This window comes from Malaya genurostris, chromosome 3 (assembly GCF_030247185.1).
Source record: "Malaya genurostris strain Urasoe2022 chromosome 3, Malgen_1.1, whole genome shotgun sequence".
NCBI classification, from domain to species: domain Eukaryota; kingdom Metazoa; phylum Arthropoda; class Insecta; order Diptera; family Culicidae; genus Malaya; species Malaya genurostris.
The window spans coordinates 220,015,372-220,035,559 of record NC_080572.1 but is presented as its reverse complement, the minus strand read 5'-3'; the positions used below and the strand labels follow the sequence as shown (position 1 = coordinate 220,035,559).

General features: G+C 38.1%; 1 protein-coding gene across 7 annotated transcripts in view; it reads left to right on the top strand.

Annotated features, from left to right (window-relative positions):
- LOC131435438 (transient receptor potential cation channel trpm) overlaps nucleotides 1-20,188 on the top strand; it is a 394,002-nt gene that overhangs the window by 119,279 nt on the left and 254,535 nt on the right. For 3 of the 7 annotated variants that reach the window (XM_058603328.1, XM_058603327.1, XM_058603329.1), the window contains one exon: nucleotides 201-270. The exons of the other annotated variants lie outside the window; for them this stretch is intronic. In XM_058603328.1, coding sequence (XP_058459311.1) covers nucleotides 250-270 — 21 coding nt within the window. In that variant the 5' untranslated portion in view covers nucleotides 201-249. The remainder of the gene's footprint in view (nucleotides 1-200; nucleotides 271-20,188) is intronic. 7 annotated transcript variants of the gene reach the window in all.

Sequence of the window (20,188 nt, the reverse complement as noted above, 5' to 3'; positions counted from 1 at the left end):
CTAAATAGCAGATGAGTCATCAAGAATCTCCAGTGGTGTACTTGAAAAAAAGCCGCGTGTTGTTTTCCCCAATGGGTGTTTCTGTTTCAATATTTGTTTATTTATACTACACTCGTAAAATTTTAGTCATTAACAAATGATTTTCATTTCCTTTAATTTGCCAAGTTATTTTTATATTTTTGTTTTGTTTTATTTTACAGATGCATGCGCAGTCGATTTTCTTGCTTTCGTGTTAAAGAAATGTAAACAATGGGTTTTAACGGATTCATGGTAAGAATGATTGTGGTTTTTATTTAATTTTTTTTAAAAATGTTTTTTTGCTATAAAAATATATTTGTGTTGTAATTATGTTGTTGTTTGTTGCCAAAGCAATGATGCTAATGCCTCTATAATATTAAAAAAAGAAAAGATGTCTTCATTTTTGGTTCTTTTTTTTGGATTGCCTCAAACAAGTTAACTCACTGTGCCTTCTATTTTGAAAATGATATCCACAAGACGACATTGAAATGTACAAATTGTCTTTTGAACGTAGTTCTCTGACATCTGCTGCCATACTATTATAGACTCTGTGGCCTTTACACAAGAGAGAGATATTTTTCAGAAAGAGAGAGATATTTTTCAAAAGAGAGAGGGCTTAATTTTTTTCCAGATAACACCAGATCTCGACGTTTCAATTCTAAAATATTTAGCGTAAAAAAGTCGCGAAGTCTACTAAGACAGAAGGCTAAATCCCACAAAAGTAATATAACATTAAGCCTTGGCATAAAACATTTTTTCGATTTCGGAAATTCCATGTTTCTCATTTTTCAAGATTCGAAATTTTCAAACTTTTGAAGTGCCTTATTATAAGGTTGGCTATTTTTGATGAAAGAATAATCATAACTTTTTAATAATAGCTTATATCAGAATGTTTAGTGCAAAATAATTAGTTTGACATCGGTTCTTTTGAAATCAAATTTCTTTGGCCCACAAAAAAGTTAGAATAAAAAAATAAATTTTTAAGAGACTTGTACTCCGAAAAATTGTTTCAACACAATCAAATGAAATGTTAAAAAATGCTTTTTTAGTAAAGTTACTCAAAATAAAACTTTTCAAATTGAAGGATGCTTAGTGTCAGTGGGACCAGCCATGCCATGGTTCTGCACGCTATAAATCGGTTGCAAAGTCTGTTGAAGCAGAAGGTCGAGCTCTACAAAAGGAATGTTATACCAAGCTTTGTTGTGAATTGCGATCATTTTCAAATTAAATTAAAAATTGCTTGCACGGTAAACTGGGTGACACCTAAAAAAAAATAAATTAAGCACATGTCACAGTAGAGAAGACATCAAGCGATTATACATATATCCTTCCCAGCGCTTGAGCGAAAAAATAAGTATAGAGCGAGAAGATTGGTGTTTGTTGTCTGATAACTAGAGAAGATGTTTGGATATGGGGTACCGGTCGTGAGGCGGCTAGGATTTAGATCATTGTTCGATGTACGCTCACCAACTTGGTGCTGATGTAGAACTGTGTCGGAAATGGTAAACGTGTACGCACAGATTGCATAAGAACGCAGGTTCGAGTTCGCGTAACTTTCGAAATTCGCGTAACTTTGGAAAAAAGCTTTAAAAAACCTTTTTCAATCCACCTAGTGGTTTAATAATGCCTTTTTCATATTACTTATATTTCCAAATATATCACTAGAAGATTCTGTCAAGAATTTGTTTTTCAATCTTGAACAAAATAAGAAGCTCGGAAGTCGGACCCGGATGCTATTAAACTATGAGACTAGATGAACTTTTATTTGAGCCTGAATTTGTGGAAATCGATCAAATCATCTCTGAGAAAATTGAGTGAGCCTCGTTTTAGAGCTTTTGACCACGGGAATTGGGATCAGTATAGCCGAAGTCGGTTCGTTTAATAAGTAACTTATACAGCCTACAAATTGAATCAGTTTTGAGCCAAATCTAGAAGAATATTACCCTTTTTGCTTCTTCGCTTTAAATGTGCAATTGTAAACACACATACTCTATGAAAGCATGATGAAATTCAATAGCAAACTATAGGACTATGAGATTTTTCATTTTATGAGTGACATTATTTGACACATACATACATACACACAGACATTACTCAGCTCGATGAAATGTGTCGAATGCTATAGAACACTTAGCACTATATGAGAAAGGCAATAAGTGTACTTCTATAGAAAACTATGCTCATGATATTGTAATAACACTAATAAGTAGGTGCAAATTCAATAAAAGACAATGGAGCAAAGCCGCACGTACCGACGCGTATCAGTTTTGCATCGTCATTTTGAATGTTTTGACACTCATCGCGCTATAATTTCGGAACCGGAAATCGGATCTGGATGAAATGGCACAGTATATTCAAAGACAATGAGAGCTTTAATTTGATTCATGATTTGTGAAAATCGGCAGAGCCGTAGTGAGCGATTCTGGCACCCGAGGCGAACTCAAAAATATTCGCTTCACCATTTTTTTTAAAGCACCATTTTTTTTAAAAGCACCGTGAAGACGACCACATAATATTTTGTTTTTCAGTAAGGTGAACCCAAGTAACATTTTGAATTTTAATAAATACTTGTAGAAATCTTGAGTGTCACATCTTAAATTTTGTATTGAAACTACAAACTCCGCCAGTGAATAATTTTTCGTTTCGTTTATAAAGCAGGAATCTGCATGAACCTGCGTTAAATCTATTCCGAAATGATTCCAAATTCAAGAAAGTTTTAAAACCTGCTTCACGATCCATTTATTCGGAGGAATTCCTTAGTAGAACCCATTTACGACTTTGAGACTTTCTCTGATGAATGCGCTTTCATTTTTATCGTTAATATATGGATTAAAAATTATAACTATTTGCCTTAAAATAAATGCGCTTTTTGCAAGAGTTCGCATGATTTACAAACATATTTTTTGTGATTCATCGTCATTTTGGTCGTCAAAACTTGTGTGTTCTGGAAATGAAACATGAAGGTCGATCATAATTCCTCCTATTTGTATTTTGAAGTTTATTTAATGCCAATAAATGCTAGAGTAGAACATCAAAATGGCGGACATGAAATTTTGGGCTGTATGAAAGGCATCGACTAAGCCATCACGCTTTGCTCGTCTCCTAGTTCTCGTTATTCTTATTTTGGTGAGTTGCAATGCAATCAAATACGAATGGTAAGGCCAAAATCTTGCTAAGTTATTAGTCCGCGCAAAAGGTTTTATAAAAACTTTAAAAACGACCTAAAAACTTTTATATTTCTTGTCAAACGACGAGTTGGTTATAGCTTTCATGAAACAGATAATCATTGTTGAATTAATTACATAACCCTTATACATTACAATTAAAACGTAAAGAAATTCGAATTGATACTTGGGTATATGTTATATGTGCATAGCATGAAACTTTACAAAGGATAGTCCTTTGGATTTGTTCGAACTGTTGACGTAGAACTACACAATTATTGTGTAGTCGCTATTAATTTCTGTTTTGAACATTCAGGAAGCAGTTATCTTTTGTGTTCCTCATATCCTTCTTTTATCATGGTTTAATATACTCTTTCAGATTTCCTATAACGTACCGTTAGTTTGTTTATGTTGATTTCGAGAGGTGTGTAAGGCGAACGGCGCATAAAAATTCACAGAAGGCCCATTTGTTGATAAGCACAGAATCCTTTACCTAGGCGTTAACGAGCCGCACAGAGTGTAAGTCAATTTAATACTTATCGTCATCACTGTTAAGGGAAGCTATGAGAGCGGCTTGGTAAACACATAGTTCGTTATTTATTGAAGTTCCCACCATCAATTATCTTGAATATATTTATCTACTCCAAACGATGTGGCCTGATCTCTTTTTAAAATATGATTTTAAATTGCGTATTTTGAAAGCGCACTCCTATTTAGTAAACAAAGACATAATCCTATGTCAAAGTGTGCGATACAAGTGCAGTTAATATAGTACAGAAATCTACGCACATGTACATTTAATTGGATTTGGATCTCACAATAGCAAATTTTCGGAAATAGGAATTTTTGGAAACCTTCTCAATGAGCAAATCAATCTAAAAAAAGTCATAAGTTTTTGAATGAGCACTGTACATACAAAATCAGGGGAATTTTATGTCGTGAATACAACTTACTTTACTATGAGGTGCTTTTTCAAAATTTACTTTCTTGGAGAGTGATAAGTTTTTGATCGTGAGAATATCTTGTTGTATCTAACGTCTTCGGAGATCCATGGAAGTCGGCCATCCATGGAAGTTGACCATCAATGTCAACTTCCCTCTCTGAGCAGCCTAGATAGCCGTGTAGTGTCGGTAGCGGTTTCCCAACTGGCTAAGAATAACGCTACGGTCCACCTGTACCGGTGGTATAAGTCCACCAAACAGGTAAGCCGTGTGGCATCCGGCGGAATTATTTTTTACCAAGAATTGGTCCACTGGTTTCCTGTTCCATGTCGTAAAAGACCACAAAAATAGGAACTCCTAAGTCAAGGTGTATTTCCGTGCCGATGGCTGAATGGCTGCAGGAGGTTAAACAATGCAGTCGTGAACGGAATATCTTGGGGTTTTCCCTTACTGTGTTAAGCGAAGCTCTGGCACAGTGGACGACTTCTTTCTTCGCAACTCGTGGGATTTAAATGATTAAAACATTAAAAAAAAATCCTTACATGATTCGCTATAGGCGATTATAAGCCAATATATTTGGTTTCTTGTAGTTGTTGTACGGTTAGTGCTGGAGGTGAAATGTTCGTTACTCTAATTGATAATGGTTAGAGTGGCACAAATCAATCTTCAGCATAAACGTACAGCAACTATGAATCTATCCAGACTTCTGCAAGAAGGTAAAGCTTCTATAGCTTTGGTTCAAGAACCATATTTCCAAAAGGGAAAATTCTACGTTGGAAAATTGTTAAACCCAGTCATTGTTGCCTTCAACAAGACTGGAATGACTAATCCACGTGAAATGCCTCGAGCATGCATACTTGCAAATAGTGCTCTCGATGTTTCTCTCATATCGGAGCTCACAACTCGGGATATTTGTGCTGTCACAGTTGGTATCACTATTGATGGCATAGACAGGAAATATGTCTATTGTTCAGCATATTTACCGCATAACCAACCTTCGCCAAGCGATGACTTCAAAAAGGTTGTATCATACTGCTGCAAGAGTGATTTACCGCTTGTAATCGGCAGTGACATAAATGCTCACCATATCATTTGGGGCAGCACAGATATAAATTCGAGAGGCTCTGATATGATGGAATTTGTGAGCAGTACAAACCTGCACATAGTCAATGCAGGAAACCGTCCAACTTTTACGAGATCTGGAAGAGAGGAGGTTTTGGACGTAACTCTCTGCTCTGATAGAATTGCGCATGAGTTGGTGAATTGGCTCGTCTCCGATGAGCTCGAACCTTCGTTGTCTGATCATAAGTACATATTTTTTGATCATTCAAACGTTAAATTTGATATTATCACATACCGTAATCCCAAATCTACAAACTGGGACCTCTATGAAGAGGGCTTGGCGACTAGATTTTACGGGTACCAACCAACAATTGAAACCCCAATTGATTTGGAAAATGTTGTCGACGAGACAAATTCACTCTTAGTTGCAGCATATAAAGAGGCTTGTCCACTTCGGATTGTGCGAGCTACTAGAGGAACTCCTTGGTGGAATGCTGAACTTGTTAGACTAAGGAAACTATGCAGAAGAGCTTGGAACCACCGACGCAGAGATGGGTCGGGGGCATTCGTGTCGGCTCGAAGGGCTTACAAAAATGCTCTTCGATCGTCTGAGCGAAAAAAAGAAACCCTCTGCACAAATGTCTCTAGTCTCAACGAGGCTAGCAGATTAAGTAAGTTACTTTCGAAGTCCAAGGACTTTAATGTCAGTTTCTCAAGAACTTCAGATGGTGAACACTTGTCTGATGAAGGTGATGTACTTCACTATCTTTTTAACACTCACTTTCCAGGATGTATGGATCCATCACCGACAGCTCTTCCCGAGACTTTTTCAGGTAGTTACGATTCTTGGGCCCTTGCTCGAAGCGTTGTGACGATTGAATCGGTCAAATGGGCAGTTGAGAGTTTTGCTCCGTACAAATCTCCTGGAAAGGATGGAGTTTTCCCAGTGTTACTGCAGAAAGGGTATGAACATTTCAAACATGTTTTGAAGAAAATACTTACTTTTAGTCTTGCGACTGGATATATTCCAAGAGCCTGGCAGGAAATAATTGTCAAATTTATTCCCAAAGGCGGTCAAGACACTTATGAGGAAGCGAAGAGTTTTAGGCCTATCAGCCTTAGCTCATTTTTTCTTAAAACAGTGGAACGCATAGTCGATCGCTATATCAGGAATGTTAGTCTGGGCGTGCATCCGCTACATGGAATGCAACATGCTTACCAGCGTGGAAAGTCCACTACAACCCTGTTACATGATGTTGTGTACAACATTGAAAAAGCTTTCTCACAAAAGCAATCTTGCTTGGGAGTTTTCCTAGATATTGAAGGTGCCTTTGATAACGTGTCTTTCAATTCAATTCTGGAAGCAGCCCGTGGTCATGGCATACCTTCAAGTATCACAAATTGGATACACGCAATGCTTAGTAATCGACTTCTTTGTTCATCGCTTCGGCAAGCAGAGATTAAAAAGCTGAGTGTCTGTGGGTGTCCTCAAGGTGGTGTACTATCCCCACTTTTATGGAACCTAGTCGCTGATGGTTTGTTCAGGAAACTTAATAACCTTGGATTTCCGACTTATGGTTTTGCCGACGATTATCATATATTGATGACCGGTATAAGCATTAACACTCTCTTTGATTTAATGCAGCAAGCCCTGCGATCTGTTGAACAATGGTGTTGTCAGGTTAGATTATCTGTAAATCCGGGCAAAACATCAATGGTGCTTTTCACTCATCGTAGGATAATCACAGGAGCTCGTCCGTTGCAGTTCTTTGGTTCAGAGGTCACTGTGGTCGAACAAGTTAAATACGTCGGGGTTATTCTTGACTCAAAACTGAATTGGTCTGCTCACATTAATTTCAGGATTAAAAGAGCTTGCATGGCTTTCGGCCAATGCAGTCTTGTATGGTGGCAGAAAGGAGAAGTCGCGACAGTTTAGTCAAAGCTAAATCATCTCCAAAGGATGGTCCTAATGGCGATGATAGGAGCATTCACGACAACTCCTACTGCTGCTCTAGAGGCGCTACTGTGCATTAAACCACTACATGTGTTCCTAAAACAAGAAGCATTATCTTGTGCATACCGTCTTAAGGTTACAGGGCTTTGGAACAGTAACCCATTAGATTATGCTACCAGCCACACTCGCTTGTTGTCTCAAATGGTTACGTGGGATGAGTATTTATTCGCTCCTAGTGACCTAACTCTCATGTGCAGTTTTCCTTTCAAAACATTCAATGTGAGCTATCCTCTTCGTGAGGAATGGTTGTCTGGTTGTCTGGAACGACAACTTGATGAACACATAGTTTGTTATACGGACGGTTCTCTGTTGAATGGTCGTGCTGGTGCTGGTGTCTACTGTCGTGAAATGAGGCTGGAGCAGTCTCTTTCTCTTGGTAGATACTGTACTGTATTCCAAGCAGAAATCTACGCAATTCTGTGTGGAGTACAATCGGCACTTCAGCAGAGGATCTGTGGTAAACGAATTTATTTTTGTTCCGACAGTCAGGCAGCCTTAAAAGCACTCAGTTCGAATGACTCACGGTCGAATCTAGTGATTGCATGTCGAACTTAAATTGAAGACCTCAGCATTTCAAATGCTGTTTACTTCTTATGGGTACCCGGCCATTCTGATATTACTGGAAATGAATGGGCAGATGAGTTGGCTAGAGCTGGTGCAACGAATGATTTCGTTGGTCCTGAACCAGCTTTACCACTTTCAACTAGTTGGATAAAGCACAAGATTCGTTCTTGGGCTGCATCCAAACATGCCAGCTACTGGCGCAGCTTGCATACTTGCGCTCAGCATTTCTACCAGATTAAAATCTGAAAATGTCAAAGTGTCTACTGCATTTCTCCAAGCATCATTGCAGTATTCTGGTCAGAGCTCTGACTGGACATTACAAACTCAATTATCACATGGCTACTATTCAACGTGCTGAGTATTATTCGTGTGATTTGTGTGAATGCGATTATGGTACTTCATATCATCTGATATGTAACTGGCCCGCATTGACGCAGCTACGTATCCGGGTTTTTGGTTCTCCATACATGGTTGAGTCTGTGTATGCGGAGCTAAAATTGAAGGATATTCTCTCGTTTCTTACCCAATGTGGTAAGGAGCTATAGACAGAAGGGTTCATCGTTCTTCCTGGAGTGAATGAATCCCTTCTGTATTCACCTTAAATAGGGTTTAGCAGATTGTTTGGCATCCTTTAGGGGGTACCAAATTTACTTCTGCTCGTACATACTGCGAATCGTTCTGCATTCTTCCGGGAGTGCAGAATGGTGTCGCTTTTGTAAGATCTCTAAATCCTCTCGGGGGTTGGAGGTTTTATTAACAGCAGACTGTTCGGGACCTCGTAGAGGTTCAGAATTTACTTCTGCTTCCACTAAATGTGATCCTCAGCAGATTGTTCAGCATCCCTTAGGGGTGCAGAATTTACTTCTGCTTTTATGTGTTTTTGTGTCGTCAATTTTTCCCATCCTCCTACTCCAACCCTTACCATTTCCTTTCAATCCTTCCCTCTTATAATGATGCTAAAAACATATTGATGGCAAGGCACAAATCTCCAAATATCAAGGGGAACGTGCCATTTGAGCCAATTTGTTCTGATTCCTGATTCCTGATCTTGTTGTATCTAACGTCTTCGGAGATATGATCAGTATTTTATGGTAAAATTTTCGATAATAATTTGAAATTTAAATTATATAAAATGTTTCATATATATTTCCAAAAGTTTATGCTTTGTATTTTTTCTAGCCGGGGTAATTGACCAGTTCAGTTCAGAAATTCGGTTTCAGAATCCAAGATCAAAGTTTTTTTTTCATTTTTAAAATCCTGATTTCAAGTTCAGTTCCTCGTCTTTAATCCGAGGCCAGAATCTAGTCCCCGAATTTTGAAACTGAAACTGAATTTCAGCACTCGACTCTAAGCCTGAAAAGAATTTTGAAAACGAAATTTGAAATTGAGATCAGGATCTTGTTTCTGGACCTGGACTTTGAAACTTAATTTTGGAAATGATTTTCGAAATTGAATTCTGAACCTGATGTTCTGAAACTTCAAGCCGAAATCTAGGACCAGAATTCAGATCCAACACTTAGTTTTATTTCCAGAATTCAGTTCTAAAATGCATTCAAAAATCCACGTTCAGAATTCAGTTCCAGAAAGAAACTCTAATTCGGGTTCAAATGTCAGTTCCACAATTCTAGAAGTGTAACTGAATTCAGGAACTAGATTCTGAAAATGTTTGAACTAAAATCAGTCGCCTCACCAACTTCGGTTTAACCGTTGCTGAGAAATCGGAGTGAGTTTCGTTTTTGGAGCTTTTCTTCAATATTACCGGTGCTTTCGGAAGCGGAAATCGGAGACTAGTACCCAAAGTAGTTTTATATATTCACTAACTAACAAGATCTGCCAACTAGATGAATTTAGCAGTAAGTTTTAAAAAACTGTGCACTTCGTTTCGCCATCGTGAAAAAATACTCGTGGAAGTCGGATCTGGATCAGCTATAATTTACTTCTTAGATTGTGAAAATCGGTTAAGAAATTTCCGAAAAAATTGAGTGTGCATTTTTGCCTTTCCCATATAGAAAGGTTATGGCGCGGAGAGCCAAGTGTCATATACCATTCGACTCAGTACATCGAACAGAGTAATGTATGTGTGTATGTGTCAAATAATCTTGCTAGGTTTTCTCGGAGATAGCTGAACCTATTTTGAAAAACTTACATTCAAATGAAAGGTCTCGTGGAATACGGAATTCCTGAATTTCATCTGGATCCCACTTCCGGTTCCGGAGTTATAGGTTGAAATGTGTTTAATTTATAATAGTGAACCCACTTCGTTTTCATTGTGTAGTTTATGCGCAAACAATCCCTTGGTTTCTTTCAAATAATGCCATAATACCTTTCATTTGAATATAGGTTTGTGGAAATCGGTAACGCCATCTCTGAGAAACGTGTGTGACTTTTTTTTCTTTTTTTTTTGTGCATATCACCCTGTTATTCCGGAACCGCAAGTCGGATCGGGAGAAAAATTAGTAGTAGTCTATAGGACCTTAGGACCTTTTATTTGAATCTGAGTTTGTGAAACTCAGTTCAGCCATCATTTAGAAATATGAGTGACATTATTTGTCGCATACACACATACTCACTCATACACAAACACACACACACATACATTTTGTGGTCTCGACGAACTGAGTCGAATGGTTTATGACACTTGACCCTCCGGGCCTCGGTTGTAAAGTCGGTTTTCACAGCGATTGCATAGCCTTTCTATATGAGAAAGGCAAAAACAGCGGGACTTCTGAAATCCGTGCAAAAAAACGGTGAAACATCCACGCAAAAAAACGGCAAAATTTTTTGTTCATGCCAAATGTCTTAGAAATGCATGAAACGTCGAGATGAATTCGAAAATTCGCGTAAAAAAAACTGCGTTACTTCAGAAGTTTACGTGAAAAGAACGTGTAGCTTCGAAGATCCGCGTGAAAAAAAAACACCTAACTTCGGACATTTGCGTAAAAATTCGCGTAACTTCGGAAAACCGCGTAAATAATGTCGCGTAAAAAAACCGCATATAACACCGCTTAAAAAGAATTTGTATTACAAATCTATTTCATTTTTATTTAGACAGATGATCTGCATATGTCAAACTAGACGACTATCATCCTGTTCCTCCCAAAATTCCTCTGGGAATCCAACTAGGTCCACTGATATTCGTTTTATTTGTTAATGACATCTGTTTCATGATTGGGATCAAAAAACAATTTTATGTTGACGCAAAAAACAGTTTTATTTTTCCGCACTATCATGCGCTTATTCAGCTAACGTGATTTCCTACATGATATTTCGCATTTTATACTTGATTAGATTTCTGCGGGAGAAATATTTGCATAGTCATTTCTCCGCAGTACAAATACATGAGATATTCCATGCAAAATTAGCCACCCAAATTTTTTTTTGTTCTTCTCCACGTACCATATTGAAATAAAAAAATACGTGTCGAATGTTTTCGAGTTCTTCACCGAACAAAAATTTTTGGGTGGCTGATTTTGCGTGGAATGTCCCATATAGAAAGAAGCTCAGTATATGAAAACCTGTGATGCCACATTTGCAGATTAATCTCTAACTTTACTGATTTCTAATGAACGCTGTTGATATTTATTGTCCCGCAGTTTCGCTTATTCTGAAATGTTAAATTGACATTTTCTAAATTTTGTGTGTTTGACTTTCATTTTTGCTAGCTGAAAACGATCGTTTTTTCTGTCATTGAAGCAGTCGCCTCTTGTTTGCAGTTACATCGTGAATTCCCGAGGACTAGTGCGTGTTACAGCTTTGCTTAATTTAGTGATTCTTATTGACCGGGCGAGCTTCGGAGGAATGCTCCACTAATGCCCTCGTACCGCAATTGTTGCAAATTGATTGATCTAGATATACTCATGAAAAATCAGCGCATAATAATATTAGACCTACTCATTGGCAATATCGACTGTTCTAGTTTCTGTTCTTCGATAACTCAACACTCACACACCACAGAGTTTTCTTGAAATCAGAATATATTTTTTGGATTCATAAATACGTTTATTTCTTAAGGCAGTTTACATAAGTTTTTCTTCGCCGTAGCATCACTTTTACATAATATTCTTATCCTAATTTAATTCTAACATAGTCACAACGTTTTGCATTTATTAAAACATATTCTCTTATTACTTAAATATCATCTTAGGTAACTCGTCATTAATTATGAAATCTACTCGGAAATATTATTTGAACCAAACGATTAACTTCTATAAATTATAAAATAAGCTGTTATTTTCAGACATTTTGTTAATAATTTCATAAACATTATTTTTATTCTAATTTAGCTATTGGTTGAACTCATGGACGCAGCTGGGATCAGAACTAAGTCTTGAAAGGGGCCTTTATTAAATTGAAACTCCAGTTTTCTTTATGAAATGATAAATAAGTTTCATGTATGAAAGGTCACGACAAGCAAGAATGTCTCGAACTGGGATATTGGATAGTCTACCTTGGGTACGCAAAGAATTTATTAGTTGAGATCTGACATCACGATACTCCACGCATGTCCAAACGACATGATCAATATCTCGATAACCTTCGCCACAAGCACAATGATTAGTCTCGGAGAGCCCAATTCGAAGGAGATGTGCATCTAACGTGTAGTGATTGGACATGAGTCTGGACATCACACGAATGAAATCTCTACTCACATCCAGTCCCCTGAACCATGCCTTTGTCGATATTTTCGGAATAATTGAGTGCATCCACCGACCCAGATCATCTTTATCCCAAGAAGCTTGCCAGCTGGCAAGTGTTCTTTGGCGAGACGAGCTATAGAATTCGTTGAAAGCAATTGGTCTCTCATAAATTTCACCCTCAATAGCACCACGTTTGGCTAAAATATCGGCTCTTTCATTGCCAGGAATGGAGCAATGAGCCGGGACCCAGACTATAGTGATTAGATAATTATTGTTCAATATGTCGTTCAGGCACTGTTTTATTTTGCCCAGGAAAAACGGTTCAGTCTTGCCAGTCATGTTTGAGCGAATGGCTTCAATTGCACTCAGACTATCTGTGAAGAGGAAATAATGGTTTGGAATTAATGTGACGATTACACTCAAACTATAATGAACTGCTGCTAGCTCTGCTATATAAACAGATGCAGGTTCTTGAAGCCTAAATGAGGCCGAAACATTATTGTTGAACATACCAAACCCTGTCGCTTCTTCAATTCGCGATCCGTCCGTGTAAAACATTTTCTCAGAGTCAATATGCCTGAACTTACTTGAAAATATTTTTGGGATTTCCGTCGAACGTAGATGATCCGGGATTCCACGCACTTCGCGCTGCATGGATGTATCGAAAAATAAAGTTGAGTCAGGGACATTTAGGAGGCTGACACGGATAGGAATATATCTTGAAGGGTTGATTTCCTGTGACATATGGTTAAAATATACTGTCATGAATTTTGTTTGAGATCGAAGCTCGACTAGTCGTTCGAAATTATTAATTACCATGGGATTCAGCACCTCACATCTTATTAGCAGGCGTGATGAAAGCTCCCAAAATCGATCTTTTAATGGAAGAACTCCCGCCAGAACTTCAAGACTCATTGTATGTGTCGAATGCATGCACCCTAAAGCAATTCGCAAACAACGATACTGAATTCGCTCCAGTTTGATAATATGAGAGTTTGCAGCGGAACGAAAGCAAACGCATCCATATTCCATCACTGAAAGTATCGTTGTCTGATACAATTTTATTAGATCTTCCGGATGAGCACCCCACCAAGATCCTGTTATTGTTCGAAGAAAATTTACTCTTTGTTGGCATTTTGTTATCAGAAACCTAATGTGTCCTCCCCACGTGCATTTGGAATCGAACCACACCCCGAGGTATTTAAAAGTTAAAACCTGTTGGATCATTCTTCCCATCATATGGAGCTGAAGCTGCGCGGGATCATGCTTTCTTGAAAAGACGACTAACTCTGTTTTCTCCGCAGAGAATTCGATACCAAGATGAACAGCCCAATCGGACAAGTTATCTAAGGTATCTTGCAATGGTTTATGCAGATCAATAGCTTTGGGTCCAGTAACTGAAACCACGCCATCATCTGCCAATTATCTTAGTGTACATGGGGTTACTAGACAGCTGTCAATGTCATTCACGTAAAAATTATAGAGGAGCGGACTGAGGCATGAGCCTTGCGGGAGACCCATGCAACTATTTCTGAGTGTTGCCAAATCGCCATGTGAAAAATGCATGTGTTTCTCTGACAAAAGGTTGTGCAAATAATTATTTATAACCGCTGGGAGTCCATTTTGGTGAAGCTTGTCTGAAAGAACATCAATGGAAACTGAATCAAATGCTCCTTTAATGTCTAAAAATACAGATACCATTTGTTGCTTTTGAGCGAAGGCAATTTGGATGTCAGACGAAAGTAATGCAAGGCAATCATTCGTCCCTTTATTTCAACGGAAGCCAAACTGAGTATCTGACAACAAACCGTTCGTCTCGACCCAAGTGTCGAGACGTCGTAGAATAATTTTTTCGAACAATTTTCTGATGCAGGACAACATCGCAATGGGTCTATATGAGTTGTGATTGGAAGCTGGTTTCCCCGGTTTTTGAATGGCGATAACTTTCACTTGTCTCCAGTCAGGTGGAACAATATTTTGCTCAAGAAACTTGTTGAACAATTCCAACAAACGTCTTTTTGCGAGGTTGGGCAGATTCTTCACCAAGTTGAATTTAATTCTGTCCAACCCTGGAGCGTTATTGTTACAAGACAAGAGTGCTATAGAAAATTCCATCATTGAAAATGGGTTATTAATAAAACCATTATTTGGAGGAGATTCCCGTATAATGCTCTGCGTAGGAACAGAATCTGGGCAAACTTTCCTAGCAAAGTCAAATATCCATCGGTTCGAGTATTCATCACTCTCATTGCCCACGTTACGATTCCTCATTCGTCTGGCCGTGTTCCAAAGAGTGCTCATTGAGGTATCTCTTGACAAACCTTCGACAAAATGTCTCCAATAGCTACATTTTTTGGCTCGAAGTATGCTCTTGTACTTGGTTTCTAAAACCATAAGTTTTTCAAAATTCTGAGGAGTTCCTCCTCCCCGTTTTAGAAACGTCTTGCAAGCATTTTGTTTTGCGAGTTTAGCCTCTGAGCACTCTTTGTCCCACCAGGGGTTGGGAGGCCTTCTGTTAGTCGTTGGCCCAGGAAAGCGTTTAGTTTGGGATTGTTCTGCTGCCTCCAGAATCGAACAAATGAGGAAGTCATATTCTTCAAGTGGAGGGAGCTCTTCCATTGAATTCAAAATACTAGAGATACTACTTTGGTATTTAATCCAGTCGATATTTTTTGTCAAATCATATGGAATACTAGCGGAAGTAGCAATGCAATTGCTACTGCTAATTGAGATGATGATTGGTAAATGATCGCTACCGTGTAAATCAGGCAGTATTTTCCAGGTGCAATCTAGTCGAATTGATGTTGAGCAAAGAAATAGATCTAATGCACTTGGGCGTGCCGGAGGTCTTGGGATCCGTGTCATGCTACCCATATTTAATACCGTCATGCTAAAATTGTCACAAATGTTTTGTATTAAAGATGATCTGCTATCATTGTAAACGGAACCCCACATAATACCGTGCGAATTTAAATCCCCCAGAATCAATCGTGGTGCAGGAAGGGCTTCAACCATTTCATTAAGCTGTTGCTGTCCAACTTGTGCTTTTGGAGGAATATAAACCGAAGCTATGCAAATATCTTTGCCTTTAATGTTTATTTGGCAAGCAACAACTTCTATACTAGAAGTTGAAGGGATGTTTAATCTATAAAAGGAACAGCATTTCTTAATTCCCAAAAGCACTCCACCATACGGAGAGTCTCTATCGAGACGTATAATGTTAAAATCATTAAAATTTAAAGATATGTTTGAAGTAAGCCATGTTTCGCATAAAGCAAATACATCACATTTTTGACTATGCAATAATATTTTAAATGAATCAAGTTTTGGCATGATGCTTCGACAATTCCACTGCAGGACAGTGATTGTATCATTTGCGACGGGTGATAAATTATCCATCAAAAGATACAAAACCTGAGACAATTGGCCATTGAGCTGATAACTGCTTCAAAAAGGTTCTAGCTATTGGAAGGAATGCCATTATGAGGGTCTTTAAGGGTTCAGATATATTGAATGCTGAGAAAATCCATTCAACAATTTCCGAAAACTTCAGTAATCCTGTTGGTGGCTGTGAAATGGAGCCCACTGGATTATTATCTTTTTCTGTACTAGATCTTGGATTGGTTTGTGAATTTGACAAACCAGGAGGCACAGTCTTTGGTTTTGACTTTTTTTGTTTAACACGGGGATCTTTTTTTGAAGATGAAATTTTAGGTGTCTTTTTTGGTAATTTGGAGGAAGACTTCTTTCTCTTAACTGACCCTTGGGTAGTGATAAACGAATTACCTTCACTATTTTCGTCAGAGTCAGAGTCCTCTGGTTCCTCTAGATTTGAAAACCCGTTTTCGGTTTCCAAAGGGGGGACATCAATGACCGTTTTAAGCATTTCTGCATATGTGCGCTTAGACCGTGCTTTTAAAGAAAGTTTAATTTTGTCTTTGTGCACTTTAAATGCAGTGCATACTGAAATATCATCATGAGGACTATTCCCACAATAAATACATTTTTCAATTTCCTTGTTGCAATCATTATCTTTTTGAGGTCCTTCACACTTAATACATTTTGGTTTATTGCTACAGTAAGTAGCTGTGTGTCCGAATTTTTTGCAGTTCGTACAATTCATTACATTTGGAACAAAAAGCCGAACAGGGAGGCGAATTTTATCGACATAGACATGGGACGGCAACGCAGACCCGGCAAATGTCACTCGAAACGAGTCTGATGGGCGATAAACTTTTTTTTCCTCTTCATGAACTACTGAGTACAGTTGTTTGCACTCCAGTATTTTCACACCCTCAAGCATAGAGTTCTTGAAACGACCAACACCATGCTTGAGTAAATCATCTACCGAAAGACTCGCTTCGGTAACAACACCGTCAATTTCGACATCTTTGGAGGGTATGTAAACTTTATACTCTTTAATGAAATGTTCCGAAGAGACAATATCATTCGCGTGTTTCAAATTATTTACCACAACACGAATTTTATCGTTATTTACTTTTATGATCTCTTTGATTGAAGAGTATCGTGATGTCAAACCTGTATTAATTTGTAAAATGTTTAATGGCTTTTTTTTTTTATTTTGTTTCGATTATAGAGGTTTTAACCTTAAGGTCATTCGCCTCTTCGGGCCAGAAAAAATTTTCTGACCCTATGTGCGGGGATGGGAATCGAACCCAAGTGGGCTGCGTGATAGGGCATCGACTTACCCATCACGCTATACCCGTCCTTTGATATACGTCTAAAAAAGACTATCCAAGGCCCAGAAGAGCTCTCCTGATATTTTTTCGTTCGTGGGGGTATCGGATTCATGCTAGGATTTACGTCCATGGATTCATCCATTACATAAAAATTTTTTTTTTTTGGGCTTTAAAATAAAATTTGAAACCAACACTACACAGTACTCAATCAAAAGGAAAAGAAAAAACTTCTACCTTGAAATTGTTGTCTATCTCCGTTGCACTGCCGTGTAGATCCTCGTTGCTCTAGATGTTCTTGTTGGATGCTGATTGTTGGATGTGATGCTACTGCTACCTGACATCCAGCACCACTCGATTTCCGATTTACTTTTGTCTTCGCCAGCTGTAACCAGCGCAGGTCACCGGTGTATACCTGCGTGTTGTATGGCAGTGGAAAGACCGAGTTGTCTTGTCTCCTTCTTCCTTGTGCTCCGCACCGATATGCTTCTGCACCGAAGTGCCTTCGCACCGGTGTGCCTTTGCACTCTCCTGCTTCTATGTGCCTTTGCACTCTTCCTCTTCGATGTGCCTTTGCACTCTCCTGCTCAGCACTTGTGGCTGTATATTGCGGCCTGGGTAGAGTTTGGGAAACGCCCTTTGTTGTTTCCTTCACCAGCTTGGCCCAGCACTAGGGCTCTCTTATGCAGCACGACTATACGTTTTAACGGCTGCTGCCAACAGGTCTCTACCTGTAGTTCAACCGTTGTCGTATTTAACGCGTGTAAACTAACCAGCGTTATTAAACTGTACGCTTCTATACACAACCTTCTCGGTTGAACGGCTATTACTGAATGAGAATATATTTTTGTCACTCTATTTGCATTGCATATTGATATTGCGTATTGGACTTGATCATTCATAATCATATGTGATTTTAAAAAATATCACTGTAGATATTTCAGTCCATTTTCAAAATCATAAATAAAATGAATATCAAACCAACCCGAAAGATAATCAAAAGTGTTGCTGCAGTTATATGTGGAAAATAATTCCTTTTATTTTATTTCTTATATAAGCCATATAAACTGCAAAATTTTCACTTTACAAAAGTGATTGTCCTCAGGTGATTCAACTCCAGCTTTTTTAAAATCTATCTGTCATTACTTGCCGCAAAATTTCAACAGCACGGAGTACGATCGTGAGAATAGTATTCGGTGAAATCTGAATACGTTAGTATACGATTTTAAACGACGTTTTGAAGTGGACTATCAGTTTTATTTATCAGTTTAATTTTTATCCAACCCAATCGTTTCGCCATCTTCCAATGATAAGTAATGATATTACGTTTAAAGTTTAAAGTTGTAATTTAACAACGCATCCATTCGATTACATTCTAATGTAGAAAAATCGTGGCGCATTGTCATATTTTGAAATATTGTTTTGAACTCGAGTTAAAAATTATTTCCATTTCATAACACATCATTAATAATAGAATCCGATTTCATGAAAACGACGCCGTCAAGTTCGGTCTTGCTTTCGTATCAAAATGTCTGAAGAGAGTGGCAACCATCAAATGATGGATGGAAAGTTTATCCCAACTAATTACCGAACCATCGTTTTTGGCAAACGGCGTTAATCATTGTCAAGGGAAGTACATAGTGGCCAACCGACTAACTGCTCGGCTACCGTCGCCATTTGCTGGGTTGCTCCTGCAGCACGAGGATAAATGCATAAATAATTAGTTTCTGAGACTGGCTGATGTTACCTTATGAATAACTAACCCTGGTGGTGGTGGTGATGGTGGTGTATCAAAAGAGCAGTTTTCGTCGTGCAAAGGTCGTCCGGGGTGCGTACATCCCGTAGAAATGCAAATTGTGCTAGCTTGGAACACCAGTCTTAGAGCACTTTCCGGTTAAGGACAATGCAAGAGAATGCTACCGGAAGAAAAGGCAATGAGCCAAATGCAAATTAATGATAAATGGGATTGAGGAAACATTCGTTCTGCATTGACAGCGGCGCTTGGGGATTTTTGATAGGAAATTATTTTAGGGAAGCCGTTTTCTCGAAGGTTGTTTCGGTGTATGGAATAACAACATCCGAAATTCCAAAACTCGAAAGCATAAAAATAATACATAGGACCATGCAAAGCCTTAGAAGGAACAACAAATTGCATGACTGAAAGTGCTAGCCTCGCTAAAGAATATGAAGACAGCTTAAAATATGGAAAGGAAGAAACTATTTCATTGGGCTCCAAAGCAATAGGAGGAGGAACAAGCACAAATTTTCTGTTCCTATGTTACTATGATAGTGTGTGAAAATACCAAGCTAAAATTTAATGAACAGTATTTACAAGCGATTCCTATTCAAAGAACACAAAAACACCATTCATTTATTCCAGTTTCTGTAGATACGACAGAAGATAAGCGATTTTCAATCTGTGATGATCGTAAACAATTTTTAGGTATTATGAAAAAATGAGGAATCTGTAGCAAGTGCGACTCTCTAAAACTGTATTCAAACTCAATATGAAATTCTTTTAGGAAAACAATTTTTTCGATTTTGATTGGTTCTTTTCTGCAAGCATTAGCTGGAAGAGGCGTTAGATATGAAATGAAAAGACGGATAGGTACTCTAGTTTGAATCAGTTATAAATTTAGAACGGAGCGGCTAGCCCAGACAGGCTGATGTGAGCATAATCAGAAGACAGAAATTAATTCTATTTTACCTTCTACTTGATGGGGTCGAACACTAAATTCGAGTCCCCTGGCATGGTCGTGTAAAAAGTGTAGTTCTACACCACACTATGCTACTGACACCGACAGCTTCTTATTTGAATAAACTGAAAAAAAACAACTGTTTCTCAAAAACAGTCTTCTTAGCACTTAGCCAAGTTATGATCGGAACTTGTTTATATTTGAAAAATTTTAATAAAAGAAAATATTTTCCATATTTTCAAATATCAACCTTTTGACGTGGAACACATCTTTATTTTCTATAGAGGGGTGCTTATTAGAAACTCAAGGAAAAATACACGTAGAAATGTGGTCAGGTTTTAAAAAATTACAACTCAGTATATTTTGTATCAATTATTAATAGTATTCCATTGTTT